Below are 16,956 nucleotides of genomic sequence, written 5' to 3'. Positions count from 1 at the left end.
TTCAAGAGTTAACTATGGAAAAATCACTATTGAATGGTTATACATTTTTTTTCACAAAAAATGTACTTTTATTTGTGGGAGGGGAACTCTCTGCACGTAATGTTAAAAAATCATTTAGTAAGAATTAGAAAAACAGGCAGTGGCAGGAATTAGTACAGTTATGGTTTAGAGAGGCACTAGAAGTGTTTTAATGGAAGGGAACAACTCGGTGGATATCTTCTACCTCTTCCTCCTGAATATCATTTGGGAGAAGACTGTCTACCCCTTGTCCAATACACTGTGGGTTAGAGCGGGACTTTCTTCTGATTGAGCTACGAGATTCGTCAGTGATGCTCTGAATCTGAGACAGGAAGGCCACCCGGCACAACCAGCATATAGAAAAAGGATATGGCATTAGCTAATGAAACACAATGTTTAATTAAAAGAAACAAGGCACACAGCACATTTAAACATCAGTTCTGCAACATAATCTTTATCGCATCCACCTCACAGGCACATTATGTAAACCAATTCCTCAAAAAGGGATAAAATCCCTTTATTTATTTCTATAGACAATTATTTCTGCAGGCAGTCAGTGCAATGGCCAAACACTGAATGGTTTCAAAAAAAAGAAAGAAAACTTTTTAAATTAAGGTTTGATATAAGAAAATGAGTAATCATACACTAGAGTTTTACCAAGAGGGATGTGGTATGGTTTCAAAGCCTTTTTTGTATTTTATTTTCATCTTAGGGCTCAGTTTATTAGTTAGATGAATGTGATATCATAAATGGGAGGCCAAAACCAAAAACATATCCTCCAGGTATTTTAAAGTAGTGGTGTTATCTGTTTAAGATATAAAACATCACAGCAAAGAAACTCATTACATATGATCAACAAGATTAATGTTCCATATAATTAAAAAACCCCGGAATTTTACAGTTTAATTTTTAAATATATTCCTGCAAAGGAAGAGGAGAGAAAATGCAATCAAGCAAAATTAAAACATGGGACTTAGATTAAGTAATGGCAGTCTTAGATTAAAAACAGCCCTCGTTTTTCATTGCCAGCTTAGTCAACTTGATCCCTTTATTCTTAAAATTTGCAATGCAAGAATGTGTGGGATAAAGATTGTGTGAGATAACTAACAAAAATCTCAGGCTTGCTGGAGAAAAAAAATTAGTAGAGATGCTAAGCTGAACATGACATGAATATAAAGATTCTGAAAATGTTCAGAAATTTGCAAAACTAATTAGGTTAAAATAGTGGGTTCTCCCCCATCCTCCCAAAAGTATAAAGGTTTTTGAAATCCGTAAAAATGACTCAATAAAGAGAAACAAGGAATGATAGTTTTAAAACATGAAAGAGAAACATCCGTATATTAATTTGAAATAATGACAAATTGTTTTTAAAAGGCTGAAAAGAACAAATATGAAAAAATGAAGTTATTCTCAATAGCATACTACTTTAGCCATCAATCAAAGGTTTTAAGGTTCTTATCATTAATAATTTAGTATTACTAAAAAAGTAATGAACTTATTTCTAAGGAAAAATTAAAACTTGACAGAAACCGTGCAGACATTTCTATTTATTCCAAACTACATGTTGAATGATTAATTGCTCCTCTTCACTGAAATAACAGAAATGGACTTGGTCACACTTAGGATTCATAAAAGATTAACCTCTGCTTGCGAGAATATCCAGAAATAATGTTCTCATTAACTAAAATGCTATTGCCAAACTAAAGAAAATTCATTACCTCCCTCTCCCTTTCATTCTTCGAGAGCTGCATTTGTTTTAGCATCTGGGATCTCTGCTCCATCACAAGAGTCTTCTCGTATGTAAAAGCTGAAATATCATTTTCAAACTATAAAAACAAGTAAGTGTTAGTTATATTAAAATTCTCTCATTTTATAGTATATTGTAACTCTTGGCAAAATTTGTACATCCAGCACTAAGTTAATAACAGCTGTTGGGACAAGAATTTCCATTGCTAAGCAAGGCAGCCATAAAACATGATATCAAGAGATCCAGCTACTTAACAACGATAGTCCCAGCATTTTCATTAATGACCTACTATTGGCTTCTCCATTGGCTTTGCTTATCAGAAGCCAGTGGTGAAGTTTGCAAAGGGCAGTCACATGACCAAGGGGGAATGGCCAGAATGTCAAAAATCGATTGTAACTACCACCCGTTCAGTGCTGCCATAAGTTTGAACGGTCACAGAATGAGTGGTTGTTAAACAAGGACTGTAAGGGCTCCATGAAGGTGGTTTTCCCAGGGTGAGGCTCATCCATTGCACTCCGGGTGTGCTGACCCCTGCGATTTCCCCAAATGCGGGAAACTCGACTGCATAATTTGTGGTAGTGGGGGACTGTGATCAGTATGAGCCGAGGTGGCGCAGTGGTTAAATGCAGCACTGCAGGCTACTTCAGCTGACTGCAGTTCTGCAGTTCGGCTGTTCAAATCTCACCGGCTCAGGGTTGACTCAGCCTTCCATCCTTCTGAGGTGGGTAAAATGAGGACCCGGATTGTTGTTGGGGGCAATATGCTGACTGTGTAAACCGCTTAGAGAGGGCTGAAAGCCCTATGAAGCGGTATATAAGTCTAACTGCTATTGCTATTGCTAAATCAGATTCAAATTTACACGGGCCCGTTTTAAATCAGGTTACACTGCTATAAGCATGTTGTATATTGTAAAATAAGAAGCTGATACAGACGTGGGCATCTTGTGCATTGTGATACAAACTCTGACCTTTTTCTACTTGGAATGTGACAAGTATGTGGGATATCGCACGCGTGGTCCTGCCATGATGTACATTTTTTCATTTTAACAAAATCTTGTCTTGTAATAGATATGCCTGATGCAGAATGGTTATGTGGACTTTAACAATGATTGGGGAATCTGCAGTCCTCCAATCAATGCTGTGGGATGTTGTAATTTACAGAAGTCTGGAGTGCAATAGTTTAAGTTGCCTTGAAAAGGAAAGAACCTTAAGTAGCATCTTGCCAATACATTATTAAGTGAGTGAGACAGATGCCTGTTGTGGTTCGGCAGGAGCCTTTGGAGCTGCTGACTCTGACAGCGAGGGGGCCTATGAGTCAGGCCTGGAGGAGGTGGAGGGCCCTGGACAGGGTTCTGACTCCGAGCAGGGCTCAGAGAGACTAGTTGGTCCCCAGGTAATGACTGAGCCTTGGATCAGTGGGGAGGAGACAAGAGAGGCTGACACAGAAAGCGCCTGTGAGTTGTTTCGGGATTCACACAGGAGAAGGGCTGACCGACGTAAGCAACAATTGAGGACTCACAGATGATAACGAGCAGCTGTTGCTCGTTAGGATCTCCTCCTGCGGATAAAAGAGACTGATGGTGCCACGCCCTGGTTGCAGAAGTCAACGTTCCGTTTCTGTTCTAGTCAACGTTCTCTGTTCGCGTGCAACCATCAAGAACAGCACTTGGATAAGTGACTTGATTTATATAATCCTGTTTTGTAGTAGTTTGAGTGAGGACTTTTGCCAGAGCATTTATCTGTGTTTATTTTGGGCTCGCAGCCAGCAAGAGCCGGGACTGATAAAAACATTCCTTTGAACGTTCTGTTTGGCTTTTGTTTTTGAAAAGGTGGGGGTCAGAACAGATGCCTATAATTATGGGACAACATATACACAGAAATAAGTCCAGAAATGCATTTAACAATAGTTCAGAAACAAAGACAGCATCCTTCCCCAAAAATCATGATTCCACCCACTCTTATCATTTCACTACCAACAGCAGATTCTAGGCACCTGCAGACTGCTATATGTGGATTCTGGCCATCAAAAGTTCTCCATCAAAGAGCTGTTTTCAACTTTTGAAGTCAAACATTATAAATCGAATAGCTCCATTTTTAAATTTAATGTGATTTTTTTTCCCCAATGAAACCTGTCAAGGTCATCATCGAACACACTTAAATGCAGGATATCTCATCCTATATTGCATCATGATAATCAACGAAGCCTTTATTAGAAATAGCAATAGCAATAGCAGTTAGACTTATATACCGCTTCATAGGGCTTTCAGCCCTCTCTAAGCGGTTTACAAAGTCAGCATATCGCCCCCAACAACAATCCGGGTCCTCATTTTTTTACCCACCTCGGAAGGATGGAAGGCTGAGTCAACCCTGAGCCGGTGAGATTTGAACAGCCGAACTGCAGAAGTGCAGTCAGCTGAAGTGGCCTGCAGTACTGCACCCTAACCACTGCGCCACCTTGGCTCATATAATGTACCCATTTCATGAATTGTATTGATTAAACTACCCTAATCCAAAGGATTTATGTATAAAATGAAAGTTTGTTATAAAATGAGCACCAGTATCAATTATCAAATTTTCTCAGCTTAGGTTTTTTTTTCTTAGATTATTTACTTTCGAAAAGCCAGAGAAGCATGTTTTGCACATACCATGACTTCATATTGCATTCATCTAACTTTGGGAACAAGGTTGATCCCTGCTTTTTTAGTCACACCCACTCACTGCTTTTTGCATGCTAGATTCCTTTATTAAGAATTTCTTTACTGGCTGTGGAGTAGATAAGGAAAAGGAGTGGGAAGCTCACTGGCAGCTGGAAAGGACAGGTGCAAAGTTACATTGAATGGGATTGTTTATATCCACTGTGACATATTCTGTTGTTACACAGTTGTTTGATTGGATTTATTATTCTACTCCAGTGGGTCTAGATCAGTGGTGGGTTCCTACCAGTTTGCACCTATTCGGTAGAACCGATTCATCAAATCTACCGAACCGGTTAGAAGAGGTTCCACCAGTGGACCCGGAAAGCAGGCCACACCTACAGAAGAGGTTGCAAAAAATTTTGAAACCCACCACTGGTCCTTGGATATGATTATTCTACACTATCATGCTCATATTTATAAAACTCAGTGCCTCTGTGAAAGGTAAGGATGACTACTGCGTTTGTGGTGCAATCAGAACATTGTGTGTGTTGAAGTTGTTTTAACACAAACAAAAGATGCCTTTTAAAAAAACAAGTTTACATCCTATTCTTATGCATGCCAGTGCTGTGTGTGAGGTAATTTAAGGTGGTTCTGACAAGTGTCGTCGGCATCTTCATATCCGGTCACATGGGCGGCAAGCCACTCCCATCCGGTCACATGGGCAGCAAGCCACTCCCACAAAGGAGGCCACACCCACAGAGTAGGTTCGAACAATTTTTGAAACCCACCACTGGTCTAGATTGACAAAGTGCCATCTGTTTCAGTGCACCACAGCTTTGGCTGAAACGGAGAAGGGGCAGGAGATAGAAATAGGCAAGAGAAGTTTGCTTGGAGCACAAATTCTCTTACAAACTTTCCTTAAAATTTGATGCTGAGAAAATGAAGTTCAGACAGATTTAGCTGAGAAAAGGGGCTCCAATTTCATCCTAAATACTCTTTAGGATCTACTTTGAAGTTCAGAGGGATTCCTCCCACACTGGAATTAAAACTTAAAATCTCAACTTGCCTGCTCTCTCCAAAAGGACCTACATTCTCCCACTGATTTGGGGAAATCACTCTTTTTCAGTTGAAATTTTGCACTTCATAAATGCATTAATTGGTAACTGACAGACCTTACCATTTCAACAACTTCTACTTCAGCTTTAATTCGAAGATGGTATAGAAACATCTGAAGATCACTTTTCATCTGAATACTATTATCATCCATCTGAGCTACAGTGAAGATGCGCATTCTACATTTTCTCCAGACCTATAAACAGAAAAGCACACTGTATCTAAAAAATGCAACTAATCATAGCACTGGCAATAGCAGTTAGACTTATATACCGCTTCATAGGGCTTTCAGCCCTCTCTAATCGGTTTACAGAGTCAGCATATCGCCCCCACAGTCTGGGTCCTCATTTCACCCACCTCGGAAGGATGGAAGGCTGAGTCAACCTTGAGCCGGTGAGATTAGAACTGCTGAACTGCAGATAACAGTCAGCTGAAGTGGCCTGCAGTACTACACCCTAACCACTGCGCCACCTCGGCTCTTAATTTCACCAGTATAGCTATTGCTGGGAGACTGTTTTTAACTGGAGGCTTCTGATATTTATGAAAAGATACAGCATTGCACATATAATATTTTCAGCATGCCACCATAATATCATTTGTTTTTAGCTCAGCTTAAATGAACGTAGATGGTGTGGCTTAGCAGTTCATATTGTAGATCAGACCACAATAACTTATCCAACAAATTATTGTTGAAGAAATGTTGGTGGATAAGTGCACAATGTAAAGCCTCCAGTGCTATCGAAACATATTTTGAAAAAGTTCCCAGTTACCCTGTCTAATAGTGAGACAGGCTGGAACATCAACAAGTTGATTTAGTCCATCAACAGCTAAATATTGTACATCTGTTGCCTAATGTTCATATGGACTATTATGCAAATTAAGATAATAGTGCTAATGCCAAAATGCGTCATTTGGATTACCAGATTTAAACTGAAAAGATCTGGACAATCACTAGAGGCTAGCTGGTAGCAGAGAATAATCCAATCTAGAATATCATTTAGTTTTCATCTTCTAGGGCAGGGGTGTCAAACTCACGTCGTCACGGCGGCGGCGCGTGATGGTATCGAGACTGTTTTCCCCTTTGCTAAACTGGGTGTGGCATGGCCAGCGTGTGAGCATCCGGCCAACAGGCCAGGAGATTGACAGCTCTGTTCTAGGGTATTATCGCATACTTTGAGCCCTTGGTAAATCTCATAAGGAAGCCATATCTTCATTCAAGTTATTAATTTAAAATGTTGAAGAAGGGGGGTGGGGCAGTCCTGCATCTTACAGAACCACAACGGATACCTCACACCAGGTGGAGGAGGAACCACTGAGGAGCACACTTTTTAATTTTCAAGTTGGCTATATTTACTTACTTATCACGTGTCCAGCCTAGCCTTAACTTGGTTGCTAATTAGAATGTCAGAGGTTATTTCGTTGAATGTTTTGCCAGGATACATGTTTAACTGGGTTCACCGACAAATGCGTGCTCGACAAAAGCGCGCCAATGAAACCGCGGGGAAAAAACCATGAGTTCCAAATCGCGCCAACGAATGAGCGCAGAAGCGTGCCGACAACAGCACGCCGACAGAAGCGCACTCTAAACCTAACCCTAAAGGTAACCCTAACCCTAACCTAACCCTAACCTTAATCGTAATCACGCTTCTGCCGGCGCACCTTTGTGGGCGCGCTGTCGATGTCCCGGTTTTATCGCCGCAGTTTTGTCAGCGCGCTGTTGTTGGGTCACGGTTTAACTGCAATCTATTAAAGAAGTTACCTAATCAAAAACTGAGGTAAAGTTAGCCTGGCAAGACTTGTTTATGATAAATCTGTGCCGATATATGCTAGCATTTTGCTGTCTTCAGTAAAAAGCTGTACTTTCTTGCCTCGAAGAGGAAGAAAATTTTGTTGTTGCTCTCACCATCACTCATCAAGCTCATTCTGAGATTTACCTTTCTTGAGTGCCTCTCTAATTATGGGATGTGTATAGCCTATAGTTCAATTTCCTGTCTCCCTTTCATCCTGTTCTTTGCGTTGTTTTTAGATCAGTATGAGTCTGAAATAACATTACCTTTTTATATGTCAATAGCAATATATCTCAATCTTTGCAAAGTTCCCCAAGTAAAATAAATGCTACCACCTTATGCTGTTTCAGGAGGAAAGGAAGCAACATCAGCATGCCACCGTCATGAACAATCCACCATACATCTATGTTGCCCTCACTAAAACGTTCCTGATTCACTGGAAACAAGTCTATGTTTTTAGCAACTAGCAGAGCTTGTTGTGCAGCTGTTGTTTCTCGTACAGTATCTGAAACACAAATGATAATTGGTATTTTAGAGTTGGGTAAGTAGTATTTAAGGATCTTAACAAGAATCAACATATGCAGCAGAATGAAAGTGTATTACTTAGACGTAAATCCCACTTCTCAAGGTAGTCACTTACGAATTCACACACAATGGTTAGATGAATTCACCAAAGCCTATTTGCAATGTTCTACAACGTACAGAATTTTTTTGTTAGAAACCATACGAGTATGCAGCATACATAAGCAGGTGCAGTTTCCACTAAATCCTTGGTAATCTGAGAGGAATGCTGAAATTACTCAAAGCTGAACAGAATTAGACAATGGATTGTGTGAATAACCAGTTCTATATACATATAGATGATGTACATAGCTCGTTATCCGGTGGAGAATCTGATGCTCATAAGGTGACTTAAGGTAAGCACAGGTCTTCAATTGTTCATGAATGGATGTCCATAATGAAGAATAAAAGTGGAACGCTGGGCTCAGGTAATAGCCTGCATAATTCTGATATTATAATATGTCATGACCATGTGGCTAAGAGCCGAGGTGGTGTAGTGGTTAGGGTGCAGTACTGCAGGCCACTTCAGCTGACTGTTATCTGCAGTTCAGCGGTTCTAATCTCACCGGCTCAAGGTTGACTCAGCCTTCCATCCTTCCGAGGTGGGTGAAATGAGGACCCAGACTGTGGGGGCGATATGCTGACTCTGTAAACTGCTTAGAGAGGGCTGAGAGCCCTATGAAGCGGTATGTAAGTCTAACTGCTATTGCTATTGCTTTAAAGTGATCAAAGATGTGAGGAAGATGCAGTCATTTACACAGATCAAAACTAAGTTTGATTTCTGCAACTTTCTACATGAAAAGATTTTGAGAAGAAAACTTCAATCCCTTGGAGTGACCTTGAAAAGCCCAAAACAAATGCCAATCATTTTGTAATGAAGTAACTTTATGACACAGAAAGCAACTCCTGGAACACACCAAAGAAATGCTTTGCGGTAATAGTGAGGGGGTTGAGGAAAAAAAATAGGCATGATTCACCTTCTAAATGGAGTGTGGGGAAGAGGTTTCAGGAGATCTGTGAAAAATGTTATTTGGAGATCTGTGAAAGGGATTATTTTATGTTATGAAGAATAAGGATGAATCTCAACCTATGAAATACATTTCTCTGTAAGTCAAACTCACTGCTACTAAGAATACAATTTTCCATGAAAAAATATGATTTGAATCAGCTGTTGAAGTGGCTTTAACACCAGAACCATGGAAAGATCCCAAACAGGAACTGATCGTCATATTAGTGATAAACCCAATCAAATATTTCCTAAAACTCTTTAAAACGCATTAGAAAAGAGTTAAATAGTATCCACCAGAGGGCAAAAGAAAGAAGAATGTTTATGGAAGTGAAAACAAAGCCACACTGCTTCGGAAATAATGGAAAACCCCAAAGGAGAGATACTGAAAGGAACTGAATATATTCCTTTCTTGCATAATCTGTAAAGGATCTGTACTTAGCTGCATAACAAGTTCTTATGCAAGGCTTCCAAGAAGCTAGGAGGACCTATCTATGTGAACCTGAAGGGAAGTTATGGCCAAATCCTTCAAGCTGTAAAGGAAAAGATAGTAGAATAGTAGCTGGTAGCAGATTATCTCAGGACGTAAAGATATTCTCACAGCAAGCTAGCTGCAGTCTATTACAACTAGCCTATTACATGTTAATGAGGATGCAACTGGCTAATTCTTTGGAGATTTTTGCAAGGACCCTGGTAACAGAGGACCAGGATAAAGAAAGTACCAGAAAAGATTCATCCCATGAGAATTAAAAAGCCCTAATAGTTCTGCCTCTGCCACCAGCTTTGAGTGTGCAGCAGGGAAAGTGGATTGGTTTAGTGTTAGCTTGACCAACTGATCATGGCTGTATTCAGTATGTAGATTTCAATAATGAAAATCATACAGATCAATGCCTAATGGGAAATGTGAGGTTTAAAAGTGGAGTGGATTTAGTAACCCTTTCTTGGCATCCAAGGATATAATTTGAGCTGTTTAACACTTAAATAGACCCCGGAAGGCTGACAATTTCACTGACAGGGTATTGAGATACTTCTGATGGAGACCAAGATCCATGGATGTGTTAAAAGACATGCCTCTCACTCAGAAATTAGCATGCCAGTGGTGAAAAACTGCATCAGAGAAATGATTGCCCTTTCAGTAAGGTTTTCCTGTAGCTAAGCATCAATTTATAGCTTGTTGATACATTGGATAAATGCAGCTTGCTGGAGATATTCCAAAGATGGAGAAATCTGAAACCACATGTAATGATGCTAAGATAACATTGGTGGTGGGATTCAATTTTTTTTACTTCATTGGGGGTGTTTTTTGGAACCCTGACAACCAGTTCTGTGGGTGTGGCTTGATGGGCATGGCTTGGTGGCGTGGCAGGAGAAGGATACTGTAAAATCTCCATTCCCTCCCCACTCTTGGGGAAGGTTACTGCAAAATCCCAATTTCCTCCCGATCAGCTAGAACTAGGGAGGGAGAGAACAGATGGGGGCGCGGCCAGTCAGAGGTGGTATTTACCGGTTCTCCAAACCACTCAAAATTCCCGCTACCAGTTCTCTGGAACTGGTCAGAACCTGCTGAATATCACTCCAGATAACATGCTTGTATGGAACACTTCCGGAGATGAGCAAAACAGTCCTTATCACTACGATGTTTGCATCTGTTTGGCATAAAATGAAGTATAACATTCACATTCACTGAAATGGCATTGATAGTCACTTTTATGAATCAGATAAACCTCAAAAGAACGAGAAATATCTTAAAATTGCCCCAGAGCTACAATTGTATGGAAGGGTATGTAGTAAGATTTACTAAGAATTTTCAGTTTCAGTTTTGGTTTATTTCTTTGCCGCCCTTCTCCAGGGCGGCCCTGCATATGAATCACAGAGACTAGATATGGGAGTCTCATTTTTGAATGCTTCTTTAAATAGGAGCTTAACTAGGTACAGAGCCAATGCAGATGAATACATAAATTTGTATACGTTCAAGTGGATAATATCCCAACCATTAATTACTGTCTGTGAGATTCAATTCACTCTGTTATCAAGCCATCAATTGCAGGATACAGTTCTTTGAAACTTTCAACATGATAACTGTCAATTCGATAAATATAAACTCTCAATTTACTCGTATCGATTTAAAAAAAACACATACCAACAAAGTTTTTCCAAGAGAATCTATTATCCGTCTGCTTCCAGGATTGAGGCCATGCCATCAAAACAGTGTTATGTTTCATCCCCCCGAGACCAGCAGACTGAATCAAATGAGAGATTCCATCTCTAACACTGGGGGATACTATGATTTGGCAAAATCCTTTGGTTTTCTCTGTTCCCATTAAAGAGCGAATATTCTTTAGGGGGGGGAAACAAATTAGGGTAAAAGGTTTAGACAATAAAAAAAATATGAAGAATCTTCATGCACTTTAAGGATTAATAAGTTTCTCCTGTAAGCTTTTGCGAATGCAAGTTTAATTATGAATCTACCGTATTCCTGGGGGAAAAAAATAGATACTTTTAATCAGTGTTTCTCAACCTTGGTGACTTTAAGTCCTTGGACTTCAACTCCCAAAATAGCTGGCTGGGGGATTCTGGGAGTTGAAGTCCACAAGACTTAAAGTCACCAAGGTTGAGAAACACTGCTTTAAATGAACAAGTGATGTGGCTAAATCAAAAGCAAAGAAATCACAGGCTAAATGAAAACATTTAAAGATCTGTAAATTAGGAAATGAATTACTGATGGACCAATTATCACCTTTGTTACCTGGAAATTGGATTTACTTCTTAAACAGGATGCAAATTTAGCAATTTCCGAGAGTAAGAAAACAGAAGAAGACTAGGTGTAATTAACTCTGCTGGTCCAATCTCCTTCTGTGTTTCCAGAACTAAATATAAATTAATATAATAGCATAGCTTTTAATATTAGGAAAATTGGCATTAAACTACAGCAGTGATGGTTAACCTTTTTGGTGCCAAGTACCCAAAGCTCAAGCACGCCTGAATGCACGCGTGCTTGCCCCAATCCCCAAAATGCAATTTGAGTGCCCCCTGTGCATGTGCGCCGCCCCTGCGCATGTGTGCACGTTCCCTGCACATGCGCCTCACCGTGCATGCGTCCCGGCCCCCGTTTTGGCTTCCAGGTTGGTGCAGGAGGTTTTTCAGGCCCAAAATGGGGCGCGGGGGGCTGGAGATCTCCGCAGTTTCTCTCCAGCGTGCCTAGGATTTCTCTTCCATTCCTGCCTCCCGTGCCTTCCCCAATCTCTGCAGTTTCTCCCCAGCGCGCCCAAGCTTTCTCTTCCATTCCTGCTATGGAGAGGCACCTGCGAAGGGCGGAACCTGCAGAAATCGGTGAAGGCCCCGCCCCATGCATGCGCGGCAGAGACCCGAAGACCAGCTGGCCGGTGCACGCAAATGCACGGTGGAGCTGGGCTGGGGTGACGGCTGGCGTACCCCTAGAGACGGCTGTGTGTGCCGAAGATTCACCATCCCGGACTATAGCTTCTCCTTGTTTTAAAATTATTCTGTGTCTTATTGATTCCATAATTATGTATGCAAAATAACATATTTTGAATACATGTAATTATGTACAGGTTACATGTAATTAAGTTACTTAGTCTTAGCCAGGGTTCAGTAATAACTCCTGAAATGTTCCTCAAAGTCTATTCTTTTCTCAAGTGAAGTTCATTCTTCCATGTATACAGTCTATCCTAGTTTATTTTGAAAAGCAAAGCATAATTTCAAAATATCATCCAATTTTAGGAAAGAGCTCTGTACTGCTATATTGCTTTTAAAATAATCAAACAGTGGGATTAAAAATTTATATCAGCAATCATTTACAAACTGCTGAACCATTCTCTTTTCCTGAAAGTATTCCAAACAGACTTCTGAGTGTCACTATCTTGTTAAATATTTATTCTACAATTAAGTCAAAGCTGACTTCATACAAGCATTTTGCTTCAAATAATCTCAAGTTTATTCTAATTCTGTACTGCAGACGATTCTTGTGAAAAAGCCCTATTCAAAACTTTCTAAATATAGATTAAAAACAATACATTTTATGCTCTCTTTTATACATTAAATATTTTGTGCAAGAAATGGGATAGCGTGAGCTATCATGCATTGATTCTGAATAAATTCTAAGTGAAAAAAATGTAAACAAGATGTATTAGTAAACTATTTTTCTTTTTGACGAATTCATAAGTGAAAAACCTCTGAAGCACAAAGAATCATCCACTACATATGCTAGGTGGGCCAGGATAAAATCATAATCTCTTGTTTTTGTGCATATCATGTTCCCTATTCCAATGACTTGGACTGCACTGATAACTTCTAGCTGTAATGTCTATCTTCCTTTATCAACAGCAAGATGGATGGATTCGATTACAAGTTCAATACTGGATGTTCTGAAGTCTGAGGTTGGAAACAGAACACCCTGCCAAAAATTATCTATGTGGTTGTTAAGAATTAACAACTGTAGAAAAATTAAAAAACAGACTTACAACAAATCTCTCCTTTTAGTATATAGAGAGTGACCAATCTGAACTTGATGCCATTCACCGAACAGCAAAATATTGTTTATTGGGTTTTTTTGGGGTGGTGGGGTGGTACTATTAGAACTCCTACTACCTGGTTAAGAGACAATGTTTCCCCATATAGTGATAAGATTGATAAATCAATACATTTTATTATTATTAAAATCAAAAACTTAGTGTGATAAGGAATTCTTGTCAGAGCATGTGAAAGAAGTATCCCTGTTACAAATATCCTTCTCCAAGTGATGCCATCTACTTTACAAAGGTTTAATGTTCAGTTTTCCACTAAAAGTGAATATCCAATGAAGAAAATATAATTGGTCAATTCGTAAATTTGATATACATATATTTTCTTTTATAATTAAGTTATGGTTACTTATTGATGTTATTGTTGTGACTGTGAGATGGGTAGCTATAGAATCAATTATTAAGTAGGTAAAACAACAAATAAACTTCTACCTTTTACTTCAGCACCAAATATAAGTATTATATTACAGTTCTTGACTGGCTTTTAATCACCTTCAGATGTTGATTATATAGTTAGGATTATTATGCACAGTATTATTATGGACAATCTTGAATATAAATGTATTTTATACATACAAATGTTGTAAAAAGGGGGAGACTCTTTCATTGGAAGAAAAATAAAGATGATAAAAGTTCAAAGAATAAGAAGAAATTGTTTCTTATAAATAAATATCTTATCTGCACTGACTCTCAATCTTTCATGTAGCAATGACTAGAGAAACATCTGGTATCAAATAAGCTTGTTTTACAAGTTACAAAACAGCCTCAATTCTTTGAATATTGTGAAGCTTTTTGTTAGGCAATTAACATCAAAAGCAGGAATTTCCACTAGCAGTTTTGTGATACTAGAAAGCACACATGAATATGAAACCTTACAATCCTTATTTTCTTGGTGTTCATATAAATATCTATACATACCTCTTCAGCTCTTTCAGCTTCTGCATATTTATCAAGGTATGTTCCTGGAAGTACAGATCCCACAATAGTCAATCCTTTTCCAGCTTTCAACTGACAGGTAAAAGAAAGCAGCCGAGGATGTTTTACTAACTGTTCTGAATCCAAATTCAGTAGTACCAAGACTTGAGGCCTGAAGTATATAATATATAAGAATATAAGAAAGAGTATATAAGTATATAAGAAAGAGCCAAGGTGGCGCAGTGGTTAAATGCAGCACTGCAGGCTACTGCTAGATCAGCAGTTCAGCGGTTCAAATCTCACCGGCTCAGGGTTGACTCAGCCTTCCATCCTTCCGAGGTGGGTAAAATGAGGACCCAGATTGTTGGGGGCAATATGCTGACTCTGTAAACCGCTTAGAGAGGGCTGAAAGCCCTATGAAGCGGTATATAAGTCTACTGCTATTGCTATTGCTATATAAAAATAAATTGTAGTGGATGCCTCTTCAAGTTCATAAGTTTTCCAACACAAGGACACAGCATTTCATAATGCTATAGGCTTTACTTTCAATATATTTGCCCTATAATTTACAGGTGGCTCTCCCTGTTATGTTTACTCCCAGATAGGATTTGATGTGTTAAAATATTAAATGCATTCTTACCTCCAATTTTTGGTATGAAGGTGACCATGGTCGACTCGAAGTAGTGCATAACGAGCAGCATTTAAAGACAAACCTCGGATTCCATCTCCCCATTCTTTTTCAGCTCTTAAAAGAAGAATTAACAGAGATTTGCAAACATTACAGGTTTGTGATAGTTCTATTTTGTTTTGATATGGTAGACCAGTGGTCTCCAACCTTGGCAACTTTAAGACCTGTGGACTTCAACTTCCAGAACTCTGGAAGTTGAAGTCCACAAGTCTTAAAGTTGCCAAGGTTGGAGACCACTGCGGTAGACAATATAGAGGCGATTCACGGGCACAAGTTTATACATTATGCTTTATTTTAGACAACGTTCCTTGAGTGCTATCAATGGCAAATTGAATTCACATATAACAAATGTGAATTCACATGAATGGAAGTCCATGAATGCAAGATTGGTAAACGGCTTGAAACTGTAGCAACTTTTTAACAGATGTGTAATTAGAATTTACTGACTTATGGAAATGCATATAATATAATGCATTTAATATCTGCAGTCTGTTTCACCATCTTTAAATCTCTTCGAAAGGAAATACTATTCATTTAGTGGATTACAGAGTAACCAGAATGGATGATCAGGTCCTTTGAAGTATAAATAACACATCACAACTAATATTTGTCATCCATATCTATATTTTACATATAAAATTCAACTTTAATATTTCATTGAAATAAGTGGTCATAGCATAAATCACAATAGCACATTCATTTTGCAAGTCTTGGTTGGATTCATCTTTGCTTTTGAATGTACTGAACCTTGAATAAATCCATTCCATCATTTCCCCCCCAAAGTGGAAATATTTGAATAAGTAGCTTTTTTCCCAATCATGAAACAACTAGAAGAGCCGAGGTGGCGCAGTGGTTAGAGTGCAGTACTGCAGGCCACTTCAGCTGATTGCTATCTGCAGTTCGGTGGTTCAAATCTCACCGGCTCAAGGTTGACTCAGCCTTCCATCCTTCCGAGGTGGGTGAAATGAGAACCCGGATTGTTGGGGGCGATATGCTGACTCTGTAAACCGCTTAGAGAGGGCTGAAAGCCCTATGAAGCGGTATATAAGTCTAACTGCTATTGCTATTGCTAACTGCGTGGATTTGCAATTTCCTGCTTGCTTTTTTGCTGGCTTGGTTTTGGGAAGCTGGCGGGGAGTTGATCATGTCAACTGGGGTTACATGAACAGCCATGATTTAGCAATGGAAATTTTGAGTCCCAATTGCCATTTTAAATCTACCTGTATCCCAAAGATGGTTTGCCAATCTAAGCTTAAAATATACACTAACTGCTAACTAATTCTCATATTTTTATTTATTTATTTAATTATTTGTTTTTATTTATGAGCCCATGTAATAAGTAATTAGCGGACGCATGGTAAAATTTATCTACAGATCAGGACAACATTCTGATCTTCACCAGATATGCTGGATTACGAACTGCAAAAGCTCAGGGAACATAGGCAAAGAATACATGATTTATATTTTAAAGCATCCAGTGAGCATTAACTTGCTTATGCCTACTATATGTAAAACATTTTTAATATATTCTGAGTAATATGTTCAGCATTTCTTCAAATAAAAGTACAAAATAGCTGAAAAATGCCCATGGAATAAAGATATTAAATAATCAAGTGTCTTTTTAAAAGAACATTGTAACAAAATTGAATTACATATACTGTAAGTAACACTTTTAATTAAATATTTTGCGTTCATGTCATAAAAATTACTTTCCACCAAGTGTATGCATGTTTTTTAATCAAACAATAAATAAATATGTATGCTTACCCTCTATATTCTATGTATTTATAAATACATCCTGCAATGAGCATGGCAATCAAGGCATAGTACCAAGAGCAAATGAACATCAAAGCAAGACACAAACTCATTCCTAAGAATGAAAGAGTCCTGAAAGGAAACATGTTCTTAGTTGGTCATACTTATGTATATGTTCTACTTAATCCAA

General features: G+C 38.8%; 1 protein-coding gene and 1 pseudogene across 2 annotated transcripts in view; one reads left to right on the top strand and one right to left on the bottom strand.

Annotated features, from left to right (window-relative positions):
* SLC12A7 (solute carrier family 12 member 7) overlaps positions 1–16,956 on the bottom strand; it is a 122,629-nt gene that overhangs the window by 23,015 nt on the left and 82,658 nt on the right. Inside the window, exons 15-22 of one of the 2 annotated variants that reach the window (XM_032219905.1) lie at positions 16,779–16,898; positions 14,964–15,068; positions 14,327–14,495; positions 11,008–11,203; positions 7,636–7,805; positions 5,578–5,709; positions 1,737–1,844; positions 224–340 (exon numbers count right to left, since the gene is read on the bottom strand). In XM_032219905.1, the coding sequence (XP_032075796.1) occupies positions 224–340; positions 1,737–1,844; positions 5,578–5,709; positions 7,636–7,805; positions 11,008–11,203; positions 14,327–14,495; positions 14,964–15,068; positions 16,779–16,898 (1,117 nt within the window). The remainder of the gene's footprint in view (positions 1–223; positions 341–1,736; positions 1,845–5,577; positions 5,710–7,635; positions 7,806–11,007; positions 11,204–14,326; positions 14,496–14,963; positions 15,069–16,778; positions 16,899–16,956) is intronic. The other variant, XM_032219906.1, reaches the window with a different exon arrangement.
* Positions 2,224–2,372, top strand: LOC116510836 (annotated as a pseudogene).

The sequence above is a fragment of the Thamnophis elegans genome, chromosome 6, assembly GCF_009769535.1.
Source record: "Thamnophis elegans isolate rThaEle1 chromosome 6, rThaEle1.pri, whole genome shotgun sequence".
Lineage (NCBI taxonomy): Eukaryota > Metazoa > Chordata > Lepidosauria > Squamata > Colubridae > Thamnophis > Thamnophis elegans.
This window is presented reverse-complemented; position numbering and strand designations above follow the sequence as displayed.